The 12,299-nt window shown below is 29.6% G+C and overlaps 1 protein-coding gene across 7 annotated transcripts in view; it reads right to left on the reverse strand.

Annotated features, from left to right (window-relative positions):
* LOC130899117 (polypyrimidine tract-binding protein 2) overlaps positions 1–12,299 on the reverse strand; it is a 365,855-nt gene that overhangs the window by 64,898 nt on the left and 288,658 nt on the right. Inside the window, exon 1 of one of the 7 annotated variants that reach the window (XM_057808893.1) lies at positions 6,490–6,710. The exons of the other annotated variants lie outside the window; for them this stretch is intronic. Coding sequence (XP_057664876.1) covers positions 6,490–6,534 — 45 coding nt within the window. The 5' untranslated portion in view covers positions 6,535–6,710. Of the gene's footprint in view, positions 1–6,489; positions 6,711–12,299 lie in introns of those variants that run through there. 7 annotated transcript variants of the gene reach the window in all.

Below are 12,299 nucleotides of genomic sequence, written 5' to 3' on the forward strand. Positions count from 1 at the left end.
AATTAGTTAGCAAAATAAAACCAGAATTTCTTTTCCCGATCAATCAGGAACTACATGTCCTCCAGCTGGAATTGTTCGGTATCATTTACATAACTTTTCTTTGACGATTTCTCCCATCTCGTTTCCTTTCATACATCATTCATAAATATACGTATGCACGGCATAGATTTGTTTAGTTTTCAAAGAACGTTTTCGAAATGTATTTTCTTTGTTTCCACGATTGAAAAATAGTGAATAAAATATGACACTTTGATTAAAAATTCACTTTTTCACAAATACAAACTTAGTATTTCTCAAATAGACAGTTTTGAAAATAAAAACAAGTAAAAACACTAATGCCCAGCGGAGTTAACGAACAATCATTTCTCAGCTTCACGCGTCTACAGACGCACGTACGGCACAGTAAGGCCCCTCAACTGTAATCATTTCCACCTCTTGGTAATGTCGCCATAAATTTTCCCACACCTTGACGTGACGTAGACAAATTATCCCGGGAAAACAACTGGTTGAGTCGGTTCGATTCTGGACTGCAGATCAAGGAAAACGAAAAGAATAGATTTGGAGAAGGAAAACGTTGTTTTTAACAGATTTGGATTGGGAGGATGTTATATAGACGAAAAAGTGTTGGAATAACAATATTTGATATGTAATGGATAGCCCTGTAAGGTAAAATCGACAATTTTATTTTACTAATTCATTTCAAGGGTGTAAATTGAAAAAATTTCAAAGTACCCTAAAAAAGTTGGTATAATTTTTAATAATCCGATATAAAAAAGCCATTTCTTTTAAACTGACAACTCCGACGTCAATTACTTTAGAAACAAGTCCAATTTTAAAGCAGTTTCATCGAGATGAGCACCCCGAGAAAAAAATTAAAAAAAAAAAAGAGACGGCGAAGCTCACGAGTCGAAATTCTCCACGTTTTCTCTTCGAATGTCTTGTTTATTAAAAGTGGCAAAAACTTTCGAAGAACTTTCATCAAACTACGTTAACATTTTTCGAATTCGCACTAAGAAAATTTAAAACCCTTCAAAACTTTGTGTAAACACTTTTAGTTTAAGTCTTCATCCAATGTTTCTACTGCTAGAGAAAAAGTCATCGTCGAAACGGGAATTTTTTTTTATGTAAATTATACTCCTCGTTCCAAGATTCATTTACTAATTTACCAAAATTAATTATAATCAAAGTTTTCGTTCCGTGCTCCAAATATCCTCATTAAAATATTAACTAGCGACCAATGAGATACTGAATTACTGCCACGAAAAGAGCTTCCTTTATTTAGTGTAAGAGGATGGTCCGAGAAGTATTTAGCCTGACCTAGAGATGGCGGTAGTTGCTTCAGAAAGTACACAATCTATACAGCAAGTTTGTTTGGCAGCCATCAATAGTAAACGTTTACGGTGAATTTGTTAACATGGAAGAAATTGGTCGTCACAATGGATTGAATAGGGAGAACCAGCTCCAGAGAAGGCAAAGACCCTTTCATCTACAAGCAAAGACACAGTCCGTATTTAACACCCTACAACTAAAAAAATGTTTGGATCACTGAAAGAAGCCCTCAAAATCGACTACAAGGTAGAGGAATGGTTCTCAGAGTTGCCCGAAGACTTCGGAATCAAAAAGCTTCCGGAGTGGAGTAACTAGTAGGGGAAATTACCCATTTGTCGGAGCGTTCATCCCAATCGTATTCGAGCCGCCCTCGTATATCAATTTTTGACCCCGTATTCTGCGGACACGTTTTCACATGCAGAGTTTTTTATTTCTTTTGTTTTCGTATCATCAGAAATACGACTCGAGGCGTTGAAGAAAACTATTCAGAAATTTATGGGATTTTCGAGTAGGTGTTGAATGCGTATATACCGGGCGCGAGTTCGCTCAATGATTTATTCAAAAACAAGTGATTTAATATCAAAGCAAGTTCGTAATCAATCTCATTCTCTTCGTAGATGAAATTGTTTAAAAATGTATAATCAGAGAAGATTTCTAGGGAATTTTGTTATTATTTCAAGGCGATCTAAACCACGCAAGTTATTTTGATATCTTCTACCTTTTTTTTTGTATGTATGTATATAAAAAGTACAAAGTGGGGCGGATACTTATTCGAATTTGAGGCCCTAGAGCTATTCGATAGAATGGATCGTAAAATTTAATGCTGCTTGTTTCGGAGTGGGCGGAAATGCAGTTAAATCGTATTTCCGTACTTATTCATTCTATCATCACCGCATTTTTACGTTTTCCAGGTTGGCAGTTGTATTAGAAACAATCAAGCTTCAGGTTATGTGAAATAATAAAAATTAGTAATAAAATATAAATTACCAAGTATCGAATGAAGAAATGGAATATAAAGCTCTGGATAACGAATGCTTAAAGAGAAAATTCAAAATTACTACATAAAATACGGATCGATAAAAACCGATAATAAATAAGTAGACTACAGCATGTGAAACTTTTAAGCTTCAAGACCTATATCAACATCTTCTAGTCCTCTACAAGGCCCAAATTCGTCCATCTTCAGAATATTGTTCGCACATTTGGAGCTCCAAGCATATCCAGAAGATGCTCGAATGAATACAGAAGAGAACAGTTCGACTTGTAGGCGATCCAGAGCTGAGCAGAAACTCAGAGCAAAGAAGAAAGGTCGCTGATCTGATTCTGTTTTACTGATACTACTACTACTCTTCAGAGTTGTCTAACATGATCCCAACTAGAGCAGTTTTCGCAAGACGTGGCTCATGTACATTGAGCTCGCCTGCAGAACTTCAATCAGCTACCAAAGCACGTCTTTCCTGAGCACTACAACCTACAGAAGTTAAAGATCAATACCTCCAAATTGTAGGCACCACTCTAACTACTCGAGTGTGTTTTGTGCTTGTTTTTTATATAAAAAAAAACCTTCCAGATAGTATCTATCTATCTAACCATGACCAAATCTTTCATAATAAGCTAACAGTTGATGTTCGTCATAAAATAAAATCAAAATGGATTCGGACGAAGATAAAAGGATTGAAAATCTAATAATTTTACAACAACTGATATTTGCTTAGGATAATGCTCCTGGAAATAAACGTGTAAAGCTTTGGAGATCTTTGGTATGGATGAATATCTTGTTAAAATCATCGAGGAGCTTACACCACTAATTTTGACAAATATTTAAGGTAGGATCTTTCTTCAAAATAGAAGTGTAATTAAGGTGAAAGGAAAGGTAATCCTATGGGCGAAGCTGTACTGCTTAACCCTAGATTTACAGACCAACTGGTACTTCCACAAATATATTGCAACTGGTGATTAGAGATATATTTTAGGAATACTTGATGATGATCATAAAGCAAATTGATACAATTGTATACAGTCAACAAGAATAACTTTTGTTTCAATTCCTTGTGATGGCAAAACTTACCTAATAACAAGAAAAACAAAAGGTGAATCACCGTTAGAAGCATTGTTTTGTTGTGGATATGAAATTTGAACCAGAAAATTCAATTTGAAACGATGATAATTAGCTAAGACGGAGGACGAGATAATCAAGAAGAAATGTAAGTAAAATGTAAAGATTAGAATAGTGCTCAAGTAGAAGAAAAAATTATTGATATAATTCAGATAGCTCATAAAAAGAAATTCCAGTGGATTCTGGATAACAGACGAAAAAAGGGGAGTCAAGAAAACTATGAAATTAGAGCAAGGACGTTCCTTGGTGGCTGATTCCACAGACTTGAACTTCTCCTAAGAATGGAGTCATAAATTGACGTTCTGGGCGTCTACAAGCGTTCATGAGCCACGTCTGCTTGTTGAGCAGTGGTAGAACCGTTTCTAGTCCACCTGTATCGCCTATAATGCTCTCTTCTGTATCGAGACAAGCATCCTCTGGGTTAAGCGTTCCGAATGCTCCAAATGTGCGAGCAATACTTCAAAGTTGGACGAATCTGGGCCTTGTAGAAAATTAGAAGCTGTTGCGAAGGACCGAATCCTGAGCTTTCTTTGTACAAACAAAAGCCTGGGTGTTTGCTGCATTAAACTAAATCAAACTGCGTCCATCCCCCTCTAGAATGTTTTCAAAATCAGTATTGATGGTGCCTACGGATTTAGGTGTTTCCTGGGGAACGCCAACATAGACATCAAGCCTTTCTGAGGTTATTCCATTCAAGCTACCAAGCAAATCGTTGATGAGAACGACAATACGTGTTAAACCCTGTCGAAAGCCTTTGATATGTCCTGTGCGTTTGTCCTTGATGTTTTTGACAGAAATTTGGCGATGGTAAACAGCTGTAGCTTGTTAATTTACAATATTATTGACTTAATGATTTTATTTCACGCTGATCTTTTTATACGTTCACCGTATATTAAAAATATGCCGCTGGTAGTGTTAATTGTTATTCCAAACATAGCGGAAACTGCAAATTCGATGGAAATATGTGGATGGAGGTAAATGAACCCGTAAACTATTACAAGTAGTCAATTTTAATGAATCTAAATATTTCTCCTAGATGCTTACATCGTTATATTACTAATAGACGTAAAGCGAATTCCATAATCCGTAACAACATTTTGTAGTTCGTTATTTCTTTCGTATAATTCACATTTTGTTATAATGATGAGCTGCTTTCGAGTATCATTGAAATTTGTGGAATCTATCTAGTCAAGTATAAATATTATAACAAGAGAATTAAAATTTGATATCATCAAATCGTTTCCGTTTCGTTAAAATATTCTCTCACTTAAACTTCGAAACAGTTATAAGAGAAAATATCGATCGTCCCTCATATACAGACTTCAATCCATCAGAAAGTGCTCGGCTATGTGACCCCTTTTTCAATATTTCCACTTTCGAGAATGTTTTGAATAATACTCGTGGCGTTCTCCCAAATGGACCCATTCATACGCTAATATATGAATACTCTTTCAAGTTGTTTGCTCGAGAAACTGAACTTTGACACGGAGATTTGTAACGAATTTGTAAAGAGAAAAACTTTTCTACAAGACAGTAGAATAACTTTTCTCCTTCTTTTCTATTCAATTTGAATTTGTATAAAAGGTGGATGTTTTGTTGTCGCCTCCAGGTCGACGTTATCAAGATAATGGAGTGTTTTTTCTCTCTACTTTTGTTTGTTTCTTTATAATGCTATAGTATTTACGTTAAGAGCGTTACTTTAATTTCGGAGAGGGCATCGCATCGGTGTATTTCGAAATTAAAATTAGTCTAGTATTACTTTCAATATCATACAAATACATCGAATAACAAAAATATCTTTATATCAGTTTATTTTATCCATTTTGTTACATTACACGATACTTATCTTATTTTTTTCACTCGCCCTGTATTGAATTTTTACCATAATTATCAAAAGTTACTACACTATACATTAAAGCGATACCTTTTTCACTTTCGACTCACACTATATATAAACATTCCCAATAATATTAATTAAAAAAAAAAATGCAAGCTGTCAAAAATTGAGAGATTCTGCTAATCATAATATCCCTAATAAACCATACTTTTGATGAACACTAGAGAAATTTTACAAAAAGTTTTAATACCACACTTTATAGTTACCCTGTATATGATTTGTATCAAAAACTCTATATACAAATCAAAGCGATAAATTTCTCACTTTCGTCTCACACTATATATAAAAATTCCCAATAATATTAATTAAAAAAAATGCAAGCTGTCAAAAATTGAGAAATTCTGCTAATCATAATATCCCTAATAAACCATACTTTTGATGAACGCTATATAACTTCACAAAACGTTTTAATACCACACTTTATAGTTACCCTTAATATGATTAGTATCAAAAACTCTATATACAAATCAAAGAGATAAATTTTTCACTTTTGACTTATACCGTATATAAACGTTCCCCTTCTTACATATTAGTTATAATAATATCAAATATTCATTGAAACAATTTAAGTTATCCAAAGTTCATTGAGGAGCATACTATAAGCACTATATCAATAGAAATAGCTTTACAATCACCCTGTATCATGAAGTGTACAAAAAACTAAATATTTAAGGCATAAATTTGTTTTGACTTTTGACTCACACTATATATAAATGTTTCCATCTTGTATAGTACGATATCAAATATTCAATAAATAAATTTAGGCTGTCAAATGTCAAATAAAAGGTATACCTACCTATAAAATATTTAATTTTTTTTTTAAATTACATATGTTGAAACTGTTTATAAAAATGAATGTTTTTAAAAAAACAAGTCATGATTTTGTTATTATAAAAGCTTAGAGAATCTTCGTGTAAATTACATTACAAAATAAAACATTTTGTTAGGTTAGTTTTGTAAAAAAACATCTTATTTTACGACAGAAAAGAGTTTATAACGCGCGATGTATTATAATTTTAATAGAAACTGGAGTATTCTCACAAATATTTTTTTTATATATACATACATTTATCATATAAAAAAAATTACATTGTAGAAATATCGTATCGAGTATCATATATATAATTATGTAAATAAAAATTCTTACCGTTGAAATTGCCTTCCTTTTTCTATCAATTAAATTCAAGCTCATAATCCAGAAATTAAATTATTATTAACAATAAATTCTTAGATGTATTTATTAATCACTACAAATAATAGTCCAAACAATGACATAAACAAATAGTTTCAAACAATCAACGCTTGCTTCATAAAACAAGTTGATAGGAAATTGCATGTTATTACGTCAAAATAGCTCATAGAAGTACTACAGTGAGGACGTTGCGTTAGACTATAACGACGTTATTTTGCACTGTTATTTTGCACCGAATCATAAACTTCTATACAAAAATACAGAGTTGAAGGTTATTTGATCGTTAGGGGTGATGTGAGTTATAGTTTTTATTAATTTTATTAATATATATTAAATTTGAAACATAATATGGTTATTTTATTTTAAAATTTTGAAACTAAAAAGTTAGGTTATATTAAAAGAGAAATATTGATACGTGAATTGAATCACCGTTAATTTTTCAAATGATTCAGTTGTATACGAGGTATGTTAAAGAATATTCTATAAAATTGTTGTTAGGAAAAATTAGTTTTACCGTATTTTTAATGTCACTGAAATTATTTAATAGATTTAATAGCTAAGACAAAGCTGTATTACACCTTTCTTTTGGTAATAAAATCTTTTTTGTATCTGTCTTTTTTTATAGCCCATTGGAGATTGAGAAAATGAAACAACTCTCGTATTTTGAATTTTGAATGAATGTTTTTGATATTATAAGATAAGAAACTATTCAATTTTTAAATATAATTAACATTGTTTAATACCAAGAAAACATCGAAATATTAATAATAAAAAAGTTATGAGTATAGTATAGATATTTTTGCTTTATGTACATTTCCCTCTTGGGATCTAATTAAATCCGTAACGTTTCTACAATCAACAGATGTAACATGATTTTATCGGCTTTTTTCGGTTCTATAAAATCCCTATGTAAATTTTCCAGGGTTAAATAAAGATCAATAGATAGCTTTCTATCGGAGAAAAGCAAACCAAAGGAAACCCTAACAGATATTAATTTACTAATCTTCTTAAATCTTGCTGACGAAATATCGAAATGTAAAGCTGGCAAATATAATTCCATTTCTGTGTGAAAAGGGAAAAGGGAAGACTGAAAATAACTGATAAGGTACCTCGATGTAGAGTTTATGATCGTCTTTCAACTTTATTAATTCAAAAATACATGCAGATAGTTGAATATTGTATATACCGTGGGGATAAATGCGATTCCTACTATTCTATATTATTAGGAAATGTTAGAAGCTAAGTTGGTCGATTTATATACTCATTTTACAGGTAATTGGATTAATTTCTTACCCCATTCAATATTTTGAATAATCGATATTAGTTTAACCTTATAGAAATAAATATCTTTACAAAAAAACAATTTAGAAGAGGTAGATCGCAAAAGAGGAATGATTATTCAATTGCGTCATGTTTACAAATCCATCTATGCAAAAAAACTCGTAGTAGTATTAAAAAGTAGACAATCTATACAACATACGTTTCAAGTTTGAAGATACCACGTTATTCAGTATTGTGCGCGAGCCAGCAGACATTGTAAGCGTTCCAAAAAGTACGGTACATCGTGTATTAACTGAAAATTTGGATATGAGAAAGCTGTGCGCAAGATGGATGCTGCGTTTATTCATAATGGAACAAAAACAACCTCGTGAGGATGTCTCCATCAAGTTTTTTGTTGATGTTTCACAGAAATAAAGCGCCAAGCCAAGCGCAGTTCAGGTGCATTATTGCCTAATGTTAAACAGGAAATTATTATGACAAATTATGAGCGTGCCTTTCAAAATGGCCCCCGTAGTTTAATATACATAGAATCTACCATTAATTTTTTAGTTTATATATTGTTAAGTTCTATAGGTCTTCCAGACCCTTGGTTTCAATATTCTACTTCCTTTTTTTTTCAATAAAATCAAATGTATATTCACGAAGGAAAAATTGAAATAAAAATGGCAGTTTATTTTAGGGAAAATTACAAAATAATAAATATTTTCAGAACGAGAAGTGAGAAAAATAATACCTTGTATATATATATATATATATATATATATATATATATATATATATATATATATATATATATATATATATATATATATATATATATATAAAGATTATCCGATATGGTTTTGCAGAATTTGGAAATTTTTTAGAACAACTCTATAAATAAGTAAAAGTTGTTAAAAAACTGCTGAAAAAAACGTGAGTAAAAATAAATATATTTATTATTATTATTATTCACAAAACAAAATTTTTCATGTTGATTTATTTTTTTTTCTTACCATGGGGTATTGTTTTGAGATGTTAACATCCATTTGTCACTGAGAGCCATATCTGGAGAATATGGTGGTTGTTAAACCAATTCTAATGTAAATGAATTAAATTTGATTATTATTTGCATTGATATTAGACACTGCATTATCTTTTTGGAGGAAAATGTTTTTTTTCTATCTGTTTCATTGCGATTTTTTCTTCATTAGGTGCAATAATGTGCTTCATAACATTTTTAGTTAAAAGTCAATGTCTAATCAACACACATTGGTTGTTAAAAAAATGTTATTTGATAAGTTTTATAATTTATTTTCAAAAAAAAAGAAATTGATAAAATTCGAATAATCCTGACGAAATATCTGATAATTCCACAATTATCATTTTTTTAACATTTATTTTCGATTTGTGATGCGCGGGGGCTTCCAAAAGTACTAAAATGCATTATAAGTTTATTTTATTCTAGTTTATGTACAAAATAGAAAGAAAAATGTCAAAAATATTTAGAAAATATGTAGAAATTAATAAAAATCAAACAATCCTGACGAAAAATCTGATAATTCCACGTTTATAATTTTTTTAACATTTATTTTCGATTTGTGATACGTGAGGGATTTCAAAAAGTACTAAAATGTTTTATAAGTTAATTTTATTCTAGTTTATATACAAAATAGAAAGAAAATTGTCAAAAATATTTTGAAAATATGTAGAAATTGATAAAAATCGAATAATCTAGACAAAAAATCTGATAATTCCACGATTATCATTTTTTTAATATTTATTTTCGATTTGTGATACGCGGGGGATTTCAAAAAGTACTAAAATGTTTTATAAGTTAATTTTATTCTAGTTTATATACCAAATAGAAAGAAAATTGTTAAGAATATTTAAAAAATATGTAGAAATTAATAAAAATCAAACAATCCTGACGAAAAATCTGATAATTCCACGTTTATAATTTTTTTAACATTTATTTTCGATTTGTGATACGTGAGGGATTTCAAAAAGTACTAAAATGTTTTATAAGTTAATTTTATTCTAGTTTATATACAAAATAGAAAGAAAATTGTCAAAAATATTTTGAAAATATGTAGAAATTGATAAAAATCGAATAATCTAGACAAAAAATCTGATAATTCCACGATTATCATTTTTTTAATATTTATTTTCGATTTGTGATACGCGGGGGCTTCCAAAAGTACTAAAATGCATTATAAGTTTATTTTATTCTAGTTTATGTACAAAATAGGAAAAAAAATGTCAAAAATATTTAGAAAATATGTAGAAATTAATAAAAATCAAACAATCCTGACGAAAAACCTGATAATTCCACAATTATCATTTTTTTAACATTTATTTTCGATTTGTGATGCGCGGGGGCTTCCAAAAGTACTAAAATGCATTATAAGTTTATTTTATTCTAGTTTATGTACAAAATAGGAAAAAAAATGTCAAAAATATTTAGAAAATATGTAGAAATTAATAAAAATCAAACAATCCTGACGAAAAACCTGATAATTCCACAATTATCATTTTTTTAACATTTATTTTCGATTTGTGATGCGCGGGGGCTTCCAAAAGTACTAAAATGCATTATAAGTTTATTTTATTCTAGTTTATGTACAAAATAGGAAAAAAAATGTCAAAAATATTTAGAAAATATGTAGAAATTAATAAAAATCAAACAATCCTGACGAAAAATCTGATAATTCCACAATTATCATTTTTTTAACATTTATTTTCGATTTGTGATGCGCGGGGGCTTCCAAAAGTACTAAAATGCATTATAAGTTTATTTTATTCTAGTTTATGTACAAAATAGGAAAAAAAATGTCAAAAATATTTAGAAAATATGTAGAAATTAATAAAAATCAAACAATCCTGACGAAAAACCTGATAATTCCACAATTATCATTTTTTTAACATTTATTTTCGATTTGTGATGCGCGGGGGCTTCCAAAAGTACTAAAATGCATTATAAGTTTATTTTATTCTAGTTTATGTACAAAATAGGAAAAAAAATGTCAAAAATATTTAGAAAATATGTAGAAATTAATAAAAATCAAACAATCCTGACGAAAGATCTGATAATTCCACAATTATCATTTTTTTAACATTTATTTTCTATTTGTGATACGCGGGGGCTTCCAAAAGTACTAAAATGCATTATAAGTTTATTTTATTCTAGTTTATATACAAAATAGAAAGAAAATTGTCAAAAATATTTTGAAAATATGTAGAAATTGATAAACATCGAATAATCTAGACAAAAAATCTGATAATTCCCCGTTTATAATTTTTTTAATACTTATTTTCTATTTGTGATACACGGGGGCTTCCAAAAGTACTAAAATGTTTTATAAGTTTATTTTATTCCAGTTTATGTACAAAATAGAAAGAAAAATGTCAAAAATATTTTGAAAATATGTAGAAATTAATAAAAATCAAACAATCCTAACGAAAAATCTGATAATTTCACGTTTATCATTTTTTTAACATTTATTTTCGATTTGTGATACGCGGGGGCTTCCATCTAAGGATTAATTATTTGAAAAATGTGTTCAGAAATGATTTCATAAGTACAAAGAAATTAATAAAAATTCAATAAATGAAACAGAAAAATATTTAATAATATTGGTATTTATACCATATTAACCATTTTTTGGCAAAGTATTGGCGTCTGTTTTTTGGGATGCACGTGGGATGATTTTCATTAATTATCTTGAGAAAGAAAAAAATATCAACGGCGATTATTAAGAGAATTTATTGCAACGTTTGAGCGAATAAATCACTCAGAATCGATCTTAATTGGCTAAGAATGAAGTGTCGTTTCATCATCATGGCCAAAATTAATGAATTAAAGTTTGAATTGCTACCTATTAGCTAGACTCAGCTCCCTTGGATTAATTTCTTGAAAAAATGGTACGGTGATCAAAGATGTGATGTCGGATGGCTATTTTGAGGAGCTTGACGATTCTTATTAAAAAAAGGGTATCGAATTTTGAACATGGGTCTTAAATTAATGTCACAAACACCATTATACTTGTAAAACTAAATTGTAGGTACTTTTGTTGAAAAAAACAAACTTTTTTTTCAAATTTTCCAATCCCATTTGAATATTTGGGGTATAAGGAATTTCAACCCTCTTCGGGATATTATAAATACCTGTGGAATATTCTGTAGAATGTTATCAGACATTCTCAGACATCCTTTTACTTTATGTTGATAGAAAATTTATATTTCCGCAATATTTTTCATATTTTATCGAGCTATATTGAAAGATATTAACAAAAAAATAGTTAATTATTACAATATTTGTAAATGAAGTAAATGAATGTATCAAACTTTGGTCATTAAGATAAGTGAAAAATTCATTGGAATAATGTGTTTCGATATGAAGTCTGTATAGTAAGTTTTTACAGTTTTGTTGAATATTGTATTATTAGGGTTGAAAAAACCTCAAAACAATAGACAATTAATTGTAATAAGGCTTAGGAAGTAAG

The sequence above is a fragment of the Diorhabda carinulata genome, chromosome 10 (assembly GCF_026250575.1).
Source record: "Diorhabda carinulata isolate Delta chromosome 10, icDioCari1.1, whole genome shotgun sequence".
Taxonomy (NCBI): Eukaryota; Metazoa; Arthropoda; class Insecta; order Coleoptera; family Chrysomelidae; genus Diorhabda; species Diorhabda carinulata.